This window comes from Megalobrama amblycephala, linkage group LG7 (genome assembly GCF_018812025.1).
Source record: "Megalobrama amblycephala isolate DHTTF-2021 linkage group LG7, ASM1881202v1, whole genome shotgun sequence".
NCBI lineage: Eukaryota > Metazoa > Chordata > Actinopteri > Cypriniformes > Xenocyprididae > Megalobrama > Megalobrama amblycephala.
In genome coordinates, this window is record NC_063050.1 from 26,570,755 (window position 1) to 26,592,986 (window position 22,232).

Genomic DNA, 22,232 nt, shown 5'->3' on the forward strand with positions numbered 1-22,232 from the left:
TACATTCAATCTTTTTTTATTTCATGACATTTTCATAAATAACAACTCGTTGACATTTATTAAAGCTGCTGTTCCCCAGAACTAATAACAGTAATCATAGTAATAAGTGCTTTGTTTTCAGAGAAAGAGGTTCTCTCTTAGAAAGAAACAGATATTTATACAGTAACATGGACCTTACAAATCCATCCATGCCCCATCCGCTATAACACCACTTCATCACTGACAGAAAGGAGGCAAATTCTCAATGTCTGTGCTGTATATATTACAGTTCTCTTGTGTGCATGGAAAACTATAAATCAATCAGATATTTCATTATCAGCTTTCTGAGTTTTACAGCCCAATTCTATAATTCAGATTAGTATTAGAAAACATACTTTTCAAGAACCTATAACAAGTTAATTTATTTTAACATTTCACTCGCCAAACTATAAGAAATATAACTTACTGCTTAAATCAAGAGCACTTATTGCATTCATATCTCATCTGAATTCAGATCAGAATAAGACAAAAACGCCTTGAGACAACTTCACCTCTGATGCCAGTATGAAGGGAAGTTTTAATGCGCTAGACAGCTTCTTGCCTATTGTCATGCATTAATATGTACAGATCACTCTTTTGTACAGTACTCAGCATGCAGAAACTTCCTATGCTCATCTCATAAGCAGAAGTACGTTGACAAGCATGAGGAAATACAGTGGACGTATTTCTGAGGTGTAATTCAGCATTACAGGCTGTCTGAGATTCTGCTTAAAAAAGCAATGCAAAAAAACTTCTCAGACTGAATATGAAACACAAAGCAGATTTGTTGAGGTGTGTCATATAACTGTCATGAGTAAATGGCATCAGAAAACACTTTGTGCAAGATGCTCTTTTGCTTTTAAATACAATTCCATACCTTGAACATCACAAAAAAACTGAACTAGATCAAATGTGAAGGTAAATGTCCTCAAACATGACTCATGTGAGAGGAATCTGTTTTTTTTAAATAATAACAGCAGCTGTGATCTAACAAGAGCGTGTCCTCCTGACCACTAGGGGGAGATAAAAAATGAATACTGCTATCCTCTACAGGCACTCCTACACATCTTCATTTGTGTAAAACTCAAACATTTTCAAAAAAAAAAAAAAAATGCATATTAAACAGTACATTTTACATAATTACCATGATTTACTGCATCTAAACATACATGTGTATCACAAAAATGTAACAACAAATGTCTGACATCAGAACCCAGTGTCACACACCCTCACAGCAAAGTGAAGAGCACTCAGTCTTTCAGAGGAATGCTTATCTAATAAATAAATACATGAGATATACACAAATGCTTGACATGCCACTGTTTTCACATGGGTCTCCCTTATTACAAACACAGTTTTTTTTTCATTTTCTTCATTTTAAACACAGTGGCTTTGAGTCAATCAAACATTTATGGAGCCAAAAAGAGCACCCAATAAACAGCAGACAGTATTGTACAGTGATGATATAAGTTATTCTGAATTACAGTAATAAAAAAAAGACCATGATAAAGAACTGGCACTATGGAACCAGCATGCCTTTCATTTCTCACTTTTAACTTGTGTGTATCTCATGCACACATCTGAAGGTATAGTTCACTCAAAACAGAAAATTCTAGGACTGCACAAAAAAAGAGATATACATTGCGATTTAAAATTTTCAGCTGATGACTTATATAACTATATTTGCAAAGAATTAGTCATGAAAGGGGTGATTTTGTAGGGGAGTGCATTTGCATAGAGAATAAAAATAATTTAAAGGTGCAGTGTGTAATTTTTTTGCGGCATCTAGCGGTGAAGTTGAGAATTGCAATATAGAGAAGCCAACACAGAACAAAAATGTTGTCATCTGAAACAGCAGAGATTATCAGGCCAAGCAAATACACTCTATAAAGCAGTTTGTCTATTTAGGGCTACTGTAGAAACATGCCGGCGCAAAATGGCGACTTAACATGTAAGGTGACCCGCAGTGTATGTAGATAGAAATGGTTCATTTTAAGGTAAAAAAAACATAATGGTCCATTATGTAAGGTCTTTATACACCACACATTTATGAAAACAGTTATGTATATTATATTGCCTTTCATTTCTGTCAATAGATCTTCCTAAAATGTACACATCGCACCTTTAAAAAGCTGAAAAATGTGTGAACCATTCTTTTAAGGGCTGAACAATTTGGGAAAATTTGGGGTGTTTTCAATAACGTACTAAAAGCTATATCAGATAGCTTTAACAGATCTCTTTCCACTTGAGATTTTACTGGCCTCAATCCCACTGTTTTTGTCATGTTTTGTTAATTGTGATTATTAAAAAATAATATATGGTAATAATACTATTGTACTGTAAAATTTAAAAATTTAGTATTTAATAAAAATAATTATAATTTATAGTAAAACCATCAAATTATTATACTAATATTTGCATCTTAGTTACTTTATTTTCAAAAATTAAACTATCAAGGTTTTATTTTGGCGAGTTGCCAGCAAATAAATATATGCACTGCCGTTTTCAGAGTAAAGCGTGGCACTGTGTTCATTTACACACATGCTTTTGAAACCGGTAATGCATATATTTATTTAATTCAATTGCAGCCTGTGCAATTTTGATATATCGTGTAGCCCTAGAAAATTATTTACTCACCCATGTGTCAAAAGACTTTCTTTATTCTATAAAAAAGAAAGAAGATATTTTGAAGAATCTTTCAAATGTTTTGTCCAAACAATTAAATAACATTGGACCTGACTGACTTTCACTGTCTGAACATCTTCTTTTGTGTTCCACAGAATTTTCATTTTTTGGGTGAACTATCCCTCAATTTCACTGTTTCAACCCACACTTCATCCAGTAAGATAACCATACTGACATCGGGGATGCCTGACTGTGTTGCATTGTAAATATTGAGCAGTTTCTGAGATGTCGCAGTGGTCATCTTTAGGTCTGGGCCTCTGGCAGAGGTAACCCTGGCTCACAGGTTGTACTGGATGGAGCCAGACCCGTTGCTCCCCAACAGAGCAGTCCTTTTGCTGTGGCTGCAGATGTTTCCCCTTTGTTGAAGTTCCTGTAAGGTCGTCGTGGGGGTCCACGGCGCGAGGGAGGAGCTCTACGCAGGCACAAGGAAGGGAAGCTGAACCCAGCCAGACAGCAGGTCGGACATGACATGACATCGTCTTGTTCGTTAGTGGGCGGTAAAAGCTCTGGGCCGGGGCCTCGGTATCCGTTCAGTCTAGCCCATGCAAAGGGCCGCCCAGGCCTCAGAAGTCCATTGTTGTTGTCCAAACGGGGAAGGGGAGGTAATAACGGTGGTCCGTTAGAGATGGGCGTAACCCAACCATTGGACTGTAAGGATGGGGAATAAGAAGAACCACTAATAAGCCGCTTTCCTGACATGTTTCCTTCTGCTGTGTCGGGCGAACTACTACAGTCCATGGGCTCTGTGAGGCTCAGGCCCTCCTTCTCCACCTCTTCCTCCTCCTCTTCTACCCGTTCTAAAGACACCATATCTAAGTCCAGAACCAGGCCGGAGTCCTCCACTGCATCTTGCCGTCCTTCCTCCTCCTTCTCTTTCATTCCATCTCCCAGTTCTTCATTTCTCTCCACCTCTTCCTCTTTCCAGTACTCTTGGTCCCGTAAGAGTGGCTGTTGACCCAGATCGGGGGTGCACGGCAGGGACCGACACCTTCGAGGGGGTCCTCTGAGCCCCGTGCTCCTGTTTAGTGGTGGGGAGGCACAAGGGTCTGGAGGTGGTGGAAGGGTAAAGGTAAGAGAGATGACAGATTTGCTAGGGGTGTCGAACAGCTTGATGCGACCACCGTTGAGGTCTTGGCGAAGAGAGAATGGGTTGACCCGTGCAGGCGTGCCTAAACATGGTGATGTGGCAGGGGGCAATACGTCTGACTGACTACGTGACAGCCGCTGGTCACCAGGATAGCATGGTGAGCTTCTTCTCCTATACGGGCTGACGTCAATGGCAATGGGTTCTGAGGAAACCACAACGATGACATTATTTCTTTAAGAGTGGTAAAGAGTGTTGTAAAAATAGTTACCTATAATTAATAAGTTTAAACCAGTAAATGTATTTTTTAAAAAGTGTATTTTATATTTGCATATAATGTACACAACCATTGAAAAGTTTTTACTACTACCTGTAGTTAATTAATAGTACTCAGTACTTATTTGAGTAGGTACAACGTAACTACAGCACTCTAAAATAAAGTGTAACCAAAATGATTAATTTCTTCAAAAAAAAAAAAAATCTGACCCCACCTTTTGAACGGTAGTGTATAAATATGCATGTGAGCTTAAAATCAATAATTTATTTCTTTAATTAATGCCTATGTTATTTGTAACATACACTTACCTAGGATGACTGGAACTTCAGTCTTCACTCTTTCTCTCTCGATCCTCTCAAGTGTCACTACTATTTCAGAGAAGGCGGGACGACTGTTTGCACTCATCTACCATAGATATAGATATAAAACACACAATGTTTTATATTTATTTATTTATTTATTTATTTTTTAAAACATAAAAAACTGAGTGAATAACATGAACAGTTTCATACAGTTTTATGTGTTTTTGAATGTACAGTTTGATTGTATGTTTGGGTATGTATCTTACATTGCAGCAACTGACAGCCAGGCAAAGGAATGAAGGTGGACAGTCTCCCACCATATGCCCAAAGGTGTCCACATCCAGTCCAAAATCCTACAGTCAAACAGAAAAATTGCATTTCATATGAATTACACTGATCAGGCATCTTCAGACATGCATTGTTTCAGAAACAGAATACAAATACACACGTAGACAAACTTGAAATTACCTAAACAACAGACTTTCTAATCTAATAGACTAGAAAAAAGACTTTCAGACAAGGTTTTCCAAAGTTTTTGTCTTTGATTAAATTGAGCTATTATTTGACTTTTCACAGAAACTCCAGGCTTGATCTATATCTGGTAAACCAGCTTCTTGATTCTATGCTTGATTCTGTGTTTCATGACGTACCTCTGTCCGTGGGAGGATATCTGGGTCAGCCTCAATTCGAGCAATAATCTCACAAAGGATTATTCCATATGAAAAGACATCCGCCTATGGTATGAAAATGACATAAATAAAGTTACACAAGCACATGAGCAGAATTGGACGTTGATTTGTTCGTTTTGAAGGACAGGATACCTTCTCATCGTACAGCTCTCCTCTTAACATTTCTGGAGCCATCCAGTAGGGGGAGCCCACAACTGCTAAGGGTTGCTTTTCAACACCATCACTGTAGACAAGCAAGACAAACATTTCATGCATCTCTTCAGTCAGTAATTGAGTTGTAATGGTTGTTTGGAATAGCGTTCTGAATATAGTCTTCCCAGATAAGTGTCATACTTCTGCTTGTATTTCTGGGTTAAATGTGTGTCATAAATCTGTATTATTTCTGTTATAATATAAGGGATGCACTAACCTATAATCAGGGATTTTCTCTGCCAGTCCAAAGTCCCCAACCACAGCTGTAAAAGCACCATTGTCACAACGCACCAGACAATTCTGTAAAAGAATAATGTGTCAGAGTGTATATTTTAATATTTTGTACAGTCTTAACCTTCCCTTTTTGTCCAATAACTGTAACAATTTGCAGCAAGCACAGTAAAAAGACTTTCTTTTTTTTTCACATTAAACCAATACAAAAAGCAGAATGTCCTGCAAAGGCAGTAGTGTAGTCTAGGGTATATAATAAATAATGTTGTTTGACCACCTAGTTTTAAAGGGATTTTGCTTATGCTCCCCTGAATATGAGAGACCATACATACTGTATATCAATAGCAGTTCGTGGAAGATTTTAAAACCAAGCAGAATTCTCTGCCATTCTCTGATCTCTCCCACTTCACAGTGAATGGGACTTGTTATTAGTGGCAATTCTGTCTCACCATCCGCGTTTTGATTTCAGCAAATCAGTTTGGCCGAATGCAGACAGTTATTTGAAAAAGAAAATACACCCTGTTGAATTCTATGTTTTTTTACATATCAGGACATAAAAATCATCTGGTCTTTAGCAGGTCTTAAAATTAATTAAATGTAACATAAGATGAACAACAACACATGGCATATTACACTGTGTCATTATTTATTTAACAAAAATAAAGCCAAAATGGAGAAGCCATGTGTGACAAACTAAGTACACTGCACCCCAATAGCTTGTAGAACCACCTTTAGTAGCAATAAATTGAAGTAAACATTTTCTCTATGACTTTATCAGTCTCTTGCATCGTTCTGGATTTTGGCCCACTCTTCTTTACAACATTGCTTCAGTTCATTGAGGTTTGCGGGCATCTGTTTATACACAGCTCTTGCCACAGCATTTCAAACAGGTTGAGGTCTGGACTTTGACTGGTCATCGCAACATCTTGATTATTTTCATTTTCAGCTTTTGTTGTAGATTGTGTTTTTGGGATCATTGTCCTGTTGCATGACACAATTTCGGCCAAGCTTTAGCTTTCGGACAGATAGCCTCACATTTGACTCTAGAATACTTTGGTATACAGACAAGTTCATGGTCGAATCAATGACTGCAAGGTGCCCAGGTCCTGTGGCTGCAAAACAAGCCCAAATCATCACCCCCCCATCACCATGCTTGACATTTGGTATGGGGTGTTTGTGCTGATATGCTGTTTGGTTTATGGCCAAACATCTCCACTTTGGTCTCGTTTGTCCAAAGGACACTGTTCCAGAAGTCTTGTGGTTTGTTCAGTTTCAACTTTGCAAACCTAAGCCGTTCAGTCTTTTTCTAATTGTACTGTCATGAACTTCAACATTTAACATGTTAACTGAGGCCTGTAGAATCTGAGATGTAGCTCTTGGTTTTTTTCTCTGAGCATTGCACGGTCTGACGGTCTGAATTTGCTGGGACGTCTACTCCTGGTAAGATTGGAAACGGTCTTGAATGTTTTCCACTTGTGAATAATCTCACTGTAGAATAATGGACTTCAAATTGCTTGGAAATGGCCTTGTAACCCTTCCTAGATTGATGGGCAGCAACAATTGCGGTCCCAATTTATATTAGGTGGGATATATTTACTTTTTATAATATATTATATATTATCATCTAATATAAAGTAGGACCACAATTGCTTCTCTAAGATTGCTGATGTCTTTCCTATTTGGCATTAGGTGTAAACACACACCAGAATGCTCTAGACCAGCAAACTGCCAAAACTTTTATCGCACTTGCTGATGATGAGTTAATCAAAGACATTTGATTAGCAGTGCCCGACTGTTACTTACACTCTTAATTCCTATGAGAGCAGTAAGGGTGTACTTAGTTTGTCACACATAGCTTCTTCATTTTGGCCTAGTTTTTGTTAAATAAACCATGACATGGTGTAATATGTTAAGTATTGTTGTTCATCTGAGGTTGTATTTACCTAATTTTAAGACCTGACAAGGACCAGATGATTTTTTATGTCCTGATACATAAACCCATAGAATTCAAAAGGGTGTACTTTATTTTTCACAAGACAATGCATATATATATATATATATAAACATTAGTGGCCAAACGTGATAACCAGCCTATGTAAATTGACTTTTTCACCCTTTATTTAAATTATTAAAAATTTGCTAAAGATTTTCTAAGCATATTGTGTCGTCGTGCATGGAGTCAATTATTTTATTTGTGATAATGCAATAAAACATGCCAAATTGTGCGGACATAATTTTTGTCTAGGCTGTCATAAGAAGAAATTATGAACCCAACTAAATATTTATAACTTGTGCTGTAGTCAATGTATGTTTTTTTCCTGTGAGCTTTTTGTTTTCTATGCTTTTTTTTTTTTTTTTTGCATAGTGCAATAAAACCTGTAGCTGTAGTTAATCCCTATTTTTAAATTAAAGGTGCCATAGAATTTAAAATTGAATTTACCTTGGCATAGTTGAATAACAAGAGTTCAGTACATGGAAATGACATACAGTGAGTCTCAAACACCATTGTTTCCTCCTTCTTATATAAATCTCATTTGTTTAAAAGACCTCCGAAGAACAGGCGAATCTCAACATAACACTGACTGTTACGTAACAGTCGGGATCATTAATATGCACGCCCCCAATATTTGCATATGCCAGTCCATGTTTAAGGCATTAGACAAGGGCAGGATGTCTGGATCTGTGCACAGCAGAATCATCAGACTAGGTAAGCAAGCAAGGACAATAGCGAAAAATGGCAGATGGAGCAATAATAACTGACATGATCCATGATATCATGATATTTTTAGTGATATTTGTAAATTGTCTTTCTAAATGTTTCGTTAGCATGTTGCTAATGTACTGTTAAATGTGGTTAAAGTTACCATTGTTTATTACTATATTCACGGAGACAAGAGAGCCATTGCTATTTTCATTTTTAAACACTTGCAGTCTGTATAATGCATAAACACAACTTCATTCTTTATAAATCTCTCCAACAGTGTAGCATATTAGCTGTGTGAACTTTGTAAATGCACTGTTTTTTAGTCGAGAGCTCGGGGGCGGGGAGCGTAAGGATTTAAAGGGGCCGCAGCCTGAATCGGTGCATAGTTAATGATGTCCCAAAATAGGCCGATAAAAAAATTCATTAAAAAAAATCTGTGGTATTTTGAGCTGAAACTTCACAGACACATTGAGGGGACACCTTAGATTTATATTACATCTTGTGAAAAAACATTCTAGGGCACCTTTAAATATTTATTATAATGATAATATTTATTGTACATAAATAGGTTAAGCAAAACAAATGTTTCCTGTCAGAGATTTCCTTTCTAGCATTTAATTCAGGCAAAACAATTGCACACTTACTTAACTGCAAACACCAAGGCCCTGTTTACACCTCGTATTAAGAGGTGTTTTGGTCAATCGGATCACAAGTTGACGAGGGAGCAGGGCCGCTACTGGCCAAATGGGTGCCCTAAGCAGAACTGTATTGTTGTGCCTCCCAACCCCCTCCACAAACTCAGTACCGTTTTTTTTTTTTTTTTTTTTTTTGGTGGTTATAAAAATAGACCTAAGCAAACAACAGTCTTTAAAATGACTTAAAATACATAGGCTATATAATAACAAAGAGGCAGTAATAAATGTTTCAACAAATATAAAAAAAGCAAGTTATTGTATGTTTTTTTAACAACACTGCCAAAATACATAATGTAATACATAATGTAAACAATCAACTTCTATATCAAATGCCTGCAGAGGGCGCCGGCGGCTAGGTGATTGTAGTTGTTACACTTCTTGCTATTGTTTGATCAAATGCATGATCAAATCCTTTTTTAATATTGGATAAACAACATTTAATTCAAATGAAATGTCCACTTAATCTTTAATATTTGTCCACATCTTTATGATATAAATGCTGCAGCCACTGTAATTTCTTCAACAAGAACATGTTATCAAAACATGCAGAGTCAGAGTGAGGGTTTAAACTTTTATTTTGAAACCTGAACATTTAGAAACAAGTATTCTCCTATGTTAGCGTAGGTTTATATATGATAGCACTATGTTATGCTATGTTATCATATTTTAAATTGTTTAATATATCATGAAACATTAGAAAATGGTCTAATTATGATTTTACTTTTTATTTTATATTTTGGTGAAATTGAGCACTCAAAATAAATTGAGGAATCGTGAAATCTGGCTACAAATATCTTTACCAAAAATGATGCACGTAATTAATCTTGTTTTCTTTTCTTTTTCGCTTCTCAGCGCAGGGTGGGGGTGGGGGCGAAGCGGGAATTGCGTCTTGCGTGTGTTTAAGTTACTGCGTTCTCAATAATTCTTTTTAATATGTTTCTGTTCACATTTATTTTTAAGTTAATGTTACTATAAAATAGTAATATTACTATATTACCTACAGAATATTAGTTTATTTATATATTTAGACTTTTTTTTTTTGAGCAAAGGTGGTGCCCCCCCTGGGAGTTGGTGCCCTACGCAAACTGCGTACTCTGCATATAGGGAGCTGCGGTACTGTGAGAGAGACACATTACTGTTTACTCCTGGTATTTTAATCCATCTCTTTTGTCCACTTTCAACCACTTCTCTCCTGATTTCTTCAAGGGGAGGGTCTATGGGCATGTAAAAGTATGGGGTTTTTCAGATTTTTCGATCTAATGGACAAAATAACGGAAAACCACACAGAGAGCAGCAGCTTTTGTTCCTTTTATGACAGCCACAAGACCGGCCGAACGCGGTGAGTGTGTGTTAGAAATAAGGAATGGTGAGAGAACATTGTGCTTGGTACATTTTTTGTCTTCAAACTAAACTTGTGTCTTCAGCTGACAAAGTTTAAATCCCGTCTGGCTAGCGCACTTTCCATAATGTTTACACATTAGGTCAGTAAGAGGAGAGTAGGTGGTCTTTTGCTCTGTTCGAATGCATTTGACCACATGAGCATTTCCACTATGAAAGCAATCCGGTCAAATGCATTTTCGACTACCTCTGGAAGTGGTAGAAAGTGGACAAGCCCAAAATGTTTTACAACCTGTTTACATCTGTATTTAGTAGGGCTGGGTAAAAAATATCGATTTCTTGATTTTAATCGATTCTTATTTTTAAGAAGCAATTTCGATTCTTAAATCCTAAGAATCGATTAGTCTAGTCTGTTTTCAGTTAATGAATGAGCAGAATATGTAGCGCCTCCCATCCAATAAATCGCAATAATCTTTGTGCTTTGTTACTTTTGATATGAATCAAAGTCTCAGATTTCAAATGACGTCCATCTTATTATGAGATTTAAAAAATAAATACTGTTTTGGCACTGTTTAATGTGGCGTGACAGATCACTTTAGCGCCTCAGTTACAGAGAAGCGGCAGCACGAGCGCATGTGAACATCCTCTCCTCCGCTTTAATACCAGTTACAGCACGAAATAAACACGACTAAACATCTGAAGGTATGTTAAAATATACAGTACAACTTACCGGAATCCATATCATGTCTCGTGTAATAGCTCAATCAGTGTTTAACCTCAGAAAGATGTCAATAAATCAACTTGTAAACAATGTAACGTAATGTCACATTTACCTCAGAAAAACATATTCAGTGAACATAACCTCATTAGTCAGCTACAAAAGTGTACTCTAGAACAGTGTTTCCCAACCCTGTTCCTGGAGGCACACTAACAGTGAACATTTTCCAAATCTTCCTAATCAAACACACCTGATTCAACTCATCAGTTCGTTAGTAGAAACTCCAAGACCAGAAATATATGGTTCAGATAAGGGAGACATTCAAAATGTGTACTGTTGGTGTGCCTCCAGGAACAGGGTTGGGAAACACCGCTCTAGAAAGCAACATTCTGATAAATATAGCTATGCATCGTTAGATATTCATTATAATTTTTAATGTTCTTCAATATTTAATGCATGTTTGAATAAATCAGTTATGACAGCCACTATGTAAATGTTTATATTTTGGAGTAGATGGAGTATAATTTTGGAGTAGAAATATGATAATGTAATTCTAAACTTTATTTATAATAAAAAAATCATTGAGTGTAATTTAAGTGTTTGTATATAAATAAGTTAATTTAACCTTCAATTTTATTATAGTAGTACCAACTGACTTACATGTGTAGTTTACTGCATTAGTTGAGATATTTTTTTCCTCTAGAAAATTTGCCATGTACTGTAACTGAAATACTACATCCAAAATAATCGATACTGAATTCGAATCGAATCGAAAGCATGTGAATAGTAATGGAATCGAATCGTGAAAATTGTGTCAATACCCAGCCCTAGTATTTAGAATTGTTAACTTGTGAGCCGATCAACTAAAACGCATCTTAATACCAGGTGTAAACAAGCCCTGAAATGACATAGACTACATGGTACAGTACAAATATTTTGAGTGTCCTTTATATTGTCCATTATTTTCCTATAAAGAACCAAGATTGTCCCTTGTTTTCCTTTGCTCAAATTGGCAACCCTTGTGCTGGTAGAATAAATAAGTGAATTGAAATTCAATGTCTGTACCTTAGACGTAAGATCTCGGTGGAAAATGCCCTTGCTGTGTAGATATTGCAGCCCTCTTGCAATGTCCAGAGACAGACCTATCCTCACAGTCCATGAAAGATATATGTCACTGTCCAGCAGCTGCTCCAGGTTGCCCCCATTTATGAACTGTAAATGTAGTCAAACTACAGTTATTATCACATCAACCAGGATTAACTCTTGTAGTCAGGATTTCTGTGCAATGTCTTACCTCTGTAAGAGCATGAAGCTGTCCTTCATGAACACATACACCCAAAAACCTAAGAAAGACATCAAGGTGAGTATTGAAATTATTATTATTTTATTTATTTACATTGTTTGCATTCCTTTTGTGAATATGCATCTTAACCTTGGATAATTCCTCCATGATTTAAAGCATTCCATGCATGCAGAGAGAAGTACTCCCTAATTTTTGTTTAAAAAAAAAAAAAAAGAGAGGAAAAAATGGTGAGTGCCACACCTGAGGATGTTGGGGTGGCAAAGGCGGTTCATTAGTTGCACCTCTCTCAGCATGTTAGCTTTGTTACTGGCCATTGTGTTCATCTTCAGAGCCATCACCTGGCCTGTGATCCTGTGCTGCACCTGCAGAATACACACACATAGACAATGTTTTTTATACTATTTTTCATCTTCAAACCAAACTTGAGTCTTCAGATGACAAAGTTGTATATACTATCCCCAACGTTCTATATTCTATCCCTTAAACCTAACCCTAAACCTACCCATCACAGAAAACCTTCTGCATTTTTACATTTTTCAAAAAATCCATGTTTCTAATGGGAACCAAAAAATGTCCCCACAAGATCAAAATACCTGATCCACACACACACACACACACACACACACACACACACACACACACACACACACACACACACACACACACGGATTCAGTGACACTACTAAAAATAAATCTTTTGTATGACACATGTAGTAGACCAGAGATGCCCAAATCAGGGTCAATGACCTTTGATTTGGCCCTCCATGCCATATCACAAGAGGGTGGGAAAAACACACCACTGAAACATAACTTTCTAACTAATCATAAACTAACTAACTAACTAAACATAAAGTTCTAACTAATCTTTTTGCGTTAACATTTTTGTAAAATGTCCATTTTAATATAAAATAAGGGATATAATGCAACATTTACTTTCAGCCCATGGCGCTCAAACAAGTTTGATTTTTGGCCCTTTGTAGTAGCAGTTTGGGCACCTCTGCAGTTGATAATATAAAGTTTTCTTTGGTCAAAGAAGATAAGGCAGTATACACCGATCAGGCATAACATTATGACCACCTTGCTAATATTGTGTTGGTCCCCCTTTTGCTGCTAAAACAGCCCTGACCCATCAAGGCATGGACTCCAGTAGACCCCTGAAGGTGTGCTGTGGTATCTGACACCAAGATGTTAGCAGCAGTTCCTTTAAGTCCTGTAAGTTGCGAGGTGGGGCCTCCATGGATCGGACTTGTTTGTTCAGCACATCCCACAGATGCACGACTGGATTTAGATCTGGGCAATTTGGAGGCCAAGTCAACTCCTCAACTCGTTGTTGTGCTCTTCAAACCATTCCTGAACCATTTTTGCTTTGTGGCAGGGCGCATTATCCTGCTGAAAGAGGCCACAGCCACCAGGGAATACCGTTTCCATGAAAGGGTGTACATGGTCTGCAACAATGCTTAGTAGGTGGTACGTGTCAAAGTAACATCCACATGGATGGCAAGACCCAAGGTTTCCCAGCAGAACATTGCCAAAAGCATCACACTGCCTCTTCCTGCCTTCTTCCCATAGTGCATCCTGTTGCCATGTGTTCCCCAGGTAAGCGAAGCACACGCACCTGGGCATCCAGGTGATGTAAAACACAATTCATCAGACCAGGCCACCTTCTTCCATTGCTCCGCGGTCCAGTTCTGATGCTCACATGCCCACTTTCAGCAGTGGACAGGGGTCAGCTTGGGCACCCTGACTGGTCTGCAACTATGCAGCCCCATACGCAACAAACTGCGATGCACTGTGTATTCTGACACCTTTCTATCAGAAACAGCATTAACTTCTTCAGCAATCTGAGCTTCAGTAGCTCATCTGTTGGATCGGACCACACGAACCAGCCTTCGCTCCCCATGTGCATCAGTGAGCCTTGGCCTCCCATGACCCTGTCGCCGGTTCACCACTGTTCCTTCCCTGGACCACTTTTGATAGATACTGACCACTGCAGACCGGGAACACCCCACAAGAGCTGCAGTTTTGGAGATGCTCTGACCTAGTCGTCTAGCCATCACTATTTGGCTCTTGTCAAACTCTCTCAAATCCTTACGCTTGCCCATTTTTCCTGCTTCTAACACAACAACTTTGAGGACAAAATGTTCACTTGCTGCCTAATATATCCCACCCACTAACAGGTGCCTTGATGAGGAGATAATCAATGTTATTCACTTCACCTGTCAGTGCTCATAATGTTATGCCTGATCGTGATCAGTCTATATTAATAATGTATTTTGTCCACAGAAGATTATTTTTTTCTGTGATTGTATTTCTTTAATTGCAATATACTGAAAACAGCCTATATATACTCCAATACAGGAGTTAAATCTATAGGTTGATTTTCTGATTTAAAATTCCATAGTCTTTTTCAGTGAAAATCACAAATAATAATTTTGCACATCAGTATCAAGTTTCTGCATGTAGAAGCTCTAGGGTGCTTATAACTCATATTTTTACATATTCTCATGAAAATCATGGATACATATGAACATAAAATAATACATTTATTAACATTTAGTTCTTAACGAGTGATACACTTATATTTCAAGATACATTCTCTGAAAACAAGTTTTATAACCTTTTTATAACATTTTTTTATTATATATTATTATATATAAAGTTAATGTCCTTATACCTGTCACAGAACCCTTGTTTCCCTGGACTCCATATCCCAAGATCCTCCTGTTTCCACACCTGCACTCACTTCCCTCGTCAGCTCCTCATCAGCACTCATCACCTGCACCTGGACTCTATTGTCTGCACTCCCATATATTGCACTCACTCCCTTCACTCCTCGTCCGTTCTCTGTTTGTGTTAAGCGTATGTTTGGTTTCTCCTTGCCTTTGTTTGATTAAAGTTCTATGTTATTGTGGAAATCCGTATCTGCCTCATCTCTACACCACCATACCGTAACAGAAGAACGGACCAAAAACGACCGGATTTTCCACAAAAAAAAAAAGATGGAGACTTTCCCTGGCTTCCTGGCTCGTGCTCCTCCTATGCCTCTCATCCATCTGTCGGCCGGCGATCGCCTCATCGGGCTCCTGCAGGTTGGTCGTTCGCTGGAGAGGTATGTGGAGGAGTTCGTTGAGCTCGCTTATGTGTCTGACTGGCCTGAAGCAGTTTTGATCTCCCTGTTTCTGGATGGACTAGATGATGACACCATCCGTTTTAGTGAACCCGATTATCGTTTCTCCTTAAGCGAAACCATAAATTCCATTTTGTGGTTAAATGATTCCAAATTTATCGTTGATTGGGTTCAGGATGGGTGTCTGTCTCTAGTCCATCCAGAGACACGGTTGGCCGGGCCAGTCAGTCAACCTCCGGCTTCCTCCGCATACCCCTCCAGCGAACTCCCTGCCTGCCCCACACGGAACCCACAATCCTCAACTGGGTCCCGTAAGCGGAGGAGGAGGAAGCAAGCCGCTCCAGTATCTCCAGAGCCCGCTCCAGTATCTCCGGAGCCCGCTCCAGTCTCTCCGGAGCCCGCTCCAGTCTCTCCGGAGCCCGCTCCAGTCTCTCCAGAGCCCGCTCCAGTCTCTCCAGAGCCCGCTCCAGTCTCTCCAGAGCCCGCTCCAGTCCCCACAGAGCCAGCTCCAGTGCCTGTGGGGATTTTAATTGTATTTGAGGGGATGAACGAGCCCGCTCCAGCCCTTTCCGAGCCTGCAGCTCCAACCCTGTGCGTGCCACCAAGTGAGGTGGCCTGGCTTATAGACTTTTGGACAGAGCCAAGTTCTCCAGTCTCCGCCGAGCCAAGTTCTCCAGTCTCCGCCGAGCCAAGTTCTCCAGTCTCCGCCGAGCCAAGTTCTCCAGTCTCCGCCGAGCCAAGTTCTCCAGTCTCCGCAGAGCCAAGTTCTCCAGTCTCCGCAGAGCCAAGTTCGCCAGTCTCCGCCGCCGAGCAAGCAGCGCCAGTCTCCGCCGCCGAGCAAGCAGCGCCAGTCTCCGCCGCCGAGCAAGCAGCGCCAGTCTCCGCCGCCGAGCAAGCAGCGCCAGTCTCCGCCGCCGAGCAAGCAGCGCCAGTCTCCGCCGCCGAGCAAGCAGCGCCAGTCTCCGCCGCCGAGCAAGCAGCGCCAGTCTCCGCCGCCGAGCAAGCAGCGCCAGTCTCCGCCGCCGAGCAAGCAGCGCCAGTCTCCGCCGCCGAGCAAGCAGCGCCAGTCTCCGCCGCCGAGCAAGCAGCGCCAGTCTCCGCCGCCGAGCAAGCAGCGCCAGTCTCCGCCGCCGAGCAAGCAGCGCCAGTCTCCGCCGCCGAGCAAGCAGCGCCAGTCTCCGCCGCCGAGCAAGCAGCGCCAGTCTCCGCCGCCGAGCCCTCTGCTCCAATTATGAACTTTGCAAAGACTATTTTCCCTCCCTGCCTCCCTCTCCCGCCTCCTCCCACTAATGTACTCACTGCACCTCCACCTCAAGCCCCTTCGCCCAGATCTCCACCTCAGACCTCTGGGCGATTACCTTCACCCTGGCTCCAACCTCCCTCGTCTCCACCGTTGTCCATCAGTCCTCCAGCCTCACAAGTCTCCATCCTGCCCCCGTTCACACCTTGGTCCCTCGTCAGCCTGCCCTCCCCTCTGGACTGCACTCCTCCGTCTCCGCTCCGTCCCTCCGTCCCTCGTTTCCAGTTGGCTTCCTCACTCCCCCTGGTGTTCACTCTGTTGTCTGTCGTCTGTGTTCAACTGCGGCCTTCTGGAGCCCCGGTTGCGCTTCGGTCGGCGGAGCCGCTGGTTCCGCCATCTCCCGCCGGTCCTTCAGCGCCGCCTGGGCTCGGCGACAATTCGGCTTCGGCTCCTGACCCGCAATGGCCGCCCTCGGCTCCTGACCCGCCATGGCTGCCCGCTGCACCTGACCCGCCATGGCTGCCCGCTGCACCTGACCCGCCATGTATGCCCGCTGCATGTCTGCCCGCTGCACCTGACCCGCCATGGCTGCCCGCTGCACCTGACCCGCCATGGCTGCCTTCAGCCCCTGACCCGCCATGGCTGCCTTCAGCCCCTGACCCGCCATGGCTGCCTTCAGCCCCTGACCCGCCATGGCTTTTGAACCTGCCCTGGAGACCTCCACTCCAGTTTGCTCCTCCCCCTGCACCAGCTTGAGGTCTCCAGGGCGCCCGCCCCCCTCCCGGTTGTTTCATCTACGGCGCGAGGACGCGCCTACCGGGAGGGGGGGGTAATGTCACAGAACCCTTGTTTCCCTGGACTCCATATCCCAAGATCCTCCTGTTTCCACACCTGCACTCACTTCCCTCGTCAGCTCCTCATCAGCACTCATCACCTGCACCTGGACTCTATTGTCTGCACTCCCATATATTGCACTCACTCCCTTCACTCCTCGTCCGTTCTCTGTTTGTGTTAAGCGTATGTTTGGTTTCTCCTTGCCTTTGTTTGATTAAAGTTCTATGTTATTGTGGAAATCCGTATCTGCCTCATCTCTACACCACCATACCGTAACAATACCTTTCCTATATATATATATATATATATATATATATATATATATATATATATATATATATATATATATATATATATATATATATATATATATATAAAACCTGGAAATAATTTGTGTAATATTTATTAATATATAAAATAATAATAGTAAAATAATAGTAATATGTATATATGTATATATGTATATATATATATATATATATATATATATATATATATATATATATATATATATATATATATTTTTTTTTTTTTTTTTTTTTTATTACACAAATTTTTTCCAGGGTAAATCACTGCACCAGAGTGCCTAAAACTTCCACAGCAGGTCTTCACAGCTGCCTAAGTGCTTGATGGATCATGCCATTCAGTCGTGTAGATGACCTGTACATCTGTACAAGAGTATCTAAAGCTTTTTCTGGCCCTACAAAGCAGAATTACTCTGAAGTATGCCATTTAATGTGAGGCAAATAGAGGAGTTGAGGATAGAAAACCTAGTGATGAATAGAGAAGCTGTGATTTTTATTTACAATAATACAACAGTTCTCTTTACGTCTGAATTAAATATGGCTTTTTGGTTCGTATTAGTGTGAGAGAGTAAGACAGAGATCCAGTGCAGTATGCTGAGTATTAATAGTCATTAGGCACTAATAGGCTTTCTGGATTTCCAGTCATCCCACCTAACCAGCTGGATTCCAGGATACGACGTCACACGCAAAACTAAACAAGGGCTTCACCCACTCCCACATATGATCCTTCACCAAACACCACAGCATTCATCATCCCACGTGTATAAATCAGATATTGGACTGACTTTGATTTATAACTACAACGATAATTCATATTTCATACTCTGTCCCTTAACAAAGATTCATTTGTCAGTCAGGCGTAATTCTTTTATGACACCATTTTATTCCAAAAATGCTTTAATAAATGCTGACTTCGAAAAAGGAAAAAAGACCACTGACAGTTTGGCACAAACCACTTTCATGAAACATTAAATTTCTTAAAAGTAAGATGCACAGCTTTCTGCAGAATCTGTGCCAAAACAGCTGTTTTTCTTTATTTATAGAGAGCAATAAAAGTCATGCGTCACATATTTTCAGACCTCATGAGTTAGGCCTATTAGTCATGCTCACATAGCTTTACTACTGCAAAAAATAATATCTGTAATACTGATGTAACCAACCACTAATTAAGAATAAACAACAAGTACTAAATAGCTGTAAAAGTATAATATTCTTAAAAAGTATAAAACGAGTGTCTTACTATTTTTGTTAATTATTAAATTTGGTATGGTTTGAACTTCATGAGAGTCAGTTGTGGTCAGGTTTCACTTACATCAAAATTATGTTTTAAACAAATAACCCAGAATATTTTTTCATTATCTGCTTTCAAAGAAGAAAATCGGAGCTACCAACTGTTGAAAGAGGCAAAAACTTTTAGATGAAAGGAGTATTTTTGACTTGAGACAGTCGACGCAGACATAGGCCAACAAACACACACATACCCCTCTGTGATGAAGCAGACAGATTAGGGCAGGTTGGTAATCTGATTATGCTGTCGAGTGGAACCGACCTGTCTTATCATTAATCACAGACACTGTTGCTCTTAACATGGATACGTATGACACTGTGCTATTATATACAACACAAGATGATTGAGAAGCAGTGATAACTAAAGCTATTACACTCTGTAGTTCATGAGACTTTAGGACCTATGTATGTTTTTTTTAAAGGATTAGTTCATTTTCAAATGAAAATTACCCCAAGCTTTACTCAAGCCATCCTAGGTGTACATAACTTTCTTCTTACTGATGAACACAATCTGAGATATTTTAAGAAATATCCTGATGCATCCAAGCTTTATAATGGCAGTGAGCAGGACCAATGAGTATGAAGCTCAAGAAAGTGCCTCCATCCACCATAAACATACTCCACGCGGCTCTGGGGGGTTAATAAAGGCCTTCTGAAGCAAAGTGATGCGTTTGTGTAAAAAAATATCCATATTTAACAAGTTATAAAGTAAAATATCTAGCTTCCGCCAGACCGCCTTCCGTATTCAACGTACGAAGAAAGTGTAAACTGGCATCATGTCAGTTCTGTAAGTTGAATAGGGAAGGCATAGGACATAGCGTAAGATTTTTGAACTGTAAGAGTTTTACACTTTCTTCGTTCGTTGAATACGGAAGGCGGTCTGATGGAAGCTATATATTTTACTTCATATGGATATTTTTTTTTACACAAACGCATCGCTTCATAAGGCCTTTATTAACCCTGTGGAGCCATGTGGAGTACGTTTATAATGGATGGATGCAGTTTCTTCAGCTCATACTCATACCCCCTGTTCACTGCCATTATAAAGCTCGGATGCCTCAGGATATTTATTAATATAACTCCGATTGTGTTCATCAGAAAGAAGAAAGTCATGTACACCTAGGATGGCTTGAGGGTGAGTAAAGTTTGGGGTAATTTTCATTTGAAAGTGAGCTAATCCTTTAAATACACAGTTCAATATTAATATTATAAAGCGACGAGAATATTTTTGGAGCGCCAAAAAAACAAAATAACGACTTATTTAGTGATGGCCGATTTCAAAACAATGCTTCAGGAAGATTCAGTGTATCGAATCATGATTCGGATTGCGTGTCAAATTGCCAACGGCTGAAATCATGTGACTTTGGCGCTCCGAACAGCTGATTCGACACACTGATTCATTTGTGCTCTGATGCTTCCTGAAGCAGTGTTTTGAAATCGTCCATCACTAAATAAGTCGTTATTTTGTTTTTTTAGCGCTCCAAAAATATTCTCGTCGCTTTATAATATTAATATTGAACCACTGTACTCACATGAACCGATTTAAATATGTTTTTAGTACTTTTATGGATCTTGAGAGAGGAAATGTCATTGCTCCCTATGAAGGCCTCACTGAGCCATCGGATTTCAACTAAAATATCTTAATTTGCGTTCCGAAGATTAACGAAGGTCTTACGGGTGTGGAACGGCATGAGGGTGAGTAATAAATGACAGAATTTTCATTTTTGGGTGAACTAACCCTTTAAAATTCATTGAAATTAAAAATTTGAGTTAATACAATGAAGGCGATTAGTTTAATCAACAGAAACTCAAAATATTATGTTATCTGAACCACATTAATTAAGTTGATTTGACAGAAGAAAAAATGTTGTTATGACAAATCATGAAAATAATTTTTAAAGTGTAAAAAAAGGGGAAAGATTACCTTAAACACTTCTGAGAAGAACCCAGAACCGATTTTTTCACAGAAAAAATCATCGATTCGTGCCAGGCTGGACACAGCACTTCGCAGTGCCCGGTACGATGACGGCCGCATCCGGTTAGGCCCGTAAAGGGCATGCAGAGGTTCTTGGTTATCATCTTGATCCATTATGATGGACAGGCAGGCAGCGGGTCCCTTCAGCGCAGCCAAGTCCAAATATCCATATCCCGAGTGAGATGATGCACTACAAATAATCACTTACAAAAACAGCTCAATACTAGTAAATGGTGTACAATCCTGTGTACCACATACAATTACCGGATTAAATATTCTCCAAAAAGGGCAAATAAGTGCACATGATGAAGAGTGAGCTCGGGCTGTTTCGCGAATGATGCCATGTTTCATATTCCTATATTCCGGTCGTTAAATCAGTCTTTACTCCAGACAGGTCGCGCGTTATCGCTCACAGTTCACAAGCAGATCTGTCCTCCCCAATATCTGTCGCCAGCTTGCCAGTAGCTTCACTCCCACCGGTTTTTACAACACCTGCAAAAAAAGGTTTAAAAATAAGTCTCATTGCTCCTTTTTTAAATAGACATGGGCTGATATATCAAATGAAGCCCAATAAATGACGACAGCAAGAACGAGTAAAATCATTCCAGCAGTATGGACCAATCTTATTTCAAGCTCTTTAAATAATACAGCAAAATAATTCCAATGGCAGCAAGAAATGCGGTGTGTCCGCACCATCTGTCAAGTCTGGCTACAGAGAGGATCCATTGCGGATTGTTTCTGACATGACCGCTGTCAGGGCTTGCTCTGAATGCAATTTATGTTTCGCTTTTAACGATTTTTATAGCGACTACCGTTTTGCAGACCTAATATTATTTTCTATTATACATGCGAATTTATAATAAAAGCATCTTTTAAGTATGCACATGCAACCAAGGACGGCATGCACGTAGCCGGGCCCATGCGGCTGCCACCGAACATTATGGCACTGTACCTGATTTCAGCAGATCGAAGAAAACACTTTCTCGTTTGAGGACCAACGTTGCATTTAGCAGATCTTCAATGTTTTGTCAACATCTCGTTCGCAAGCTGTCACTGTCCGTCTCGGCCATAGTGTAACGCTTACACCGCTTGTAAATTTGCCCGTTCCGTTCATTGGTGAAGAATAGGGGCAGGTCTTGGCAAGGCTGGACATTGCGCGTCGAGCATGCGCAGTAAAAGCTCCAACGTATGCCGGTGTGATTCTGCACTTTAGGTACTTTCAGGAGAA

The 22,232-nt window shown here is 40.1% G+C and overlaps 1 protein-coding gene across 1 annotated transcript; it reads right to left on the bottom strand.

Moving 5' to 3' along the window:
* Positions 1-22,232, bottom strand: tesk1a (testis associated actin remodelling kinase 1a). The gene is made up of 11 exons (XM_048196759.1): positions 21,957-22,232; positions 20,954-21,496; positions 12,477-12,598; positions 12,228-12,276; positions 11,999-12,145; positions 5,465-5,547; positions 5,188-5,278; positions 5,017-5,100; positions 4,633-4,719; positions 4,373-4,469; positions 1-3,992 (listed from the first exon to the last, which is right to left on the bottom strand). The coding sequence occupies exons 2-11, from the start codon at positions 21,116-21,118 to the stop codon at positions 2,947-2,949; spliced, it is 1,971 nt and encodes a 656-aa protein (XP_048052716.1). The 5' UTR covers positions 21,119-21,496; positions 21,957-22,232; the 3' UTR covers positions 1-2,946.

What these genes read in the sequence shown, in the direction of transcription:
- tesk1a (XM_048196759.1), bottom strand. Translation starts at nt 21,118, where the DNA reads ATGGATCAAGATGATAACCAAGAACCTCTGCATGCCCTTTACGGGCCT. An exon ending in TGCCACCCCAACATCCTCAG is followed by an intron (nt 12,277 to 12,476) that starts GTGTGGCACTCA and finishes TGTCTTTCTTAG; the next exon opens with GTTTTTGGGTGTATGTGTTC. An exon ending in TGAAGTTCCAGTCATCCTAG is followed by an intron (nt 3,993 to 4,372) that starts GTAAGTGTATGT and finishes TGGTTTCCTCAG; the next exon opens with AACCCATTGCCATTGACGTC.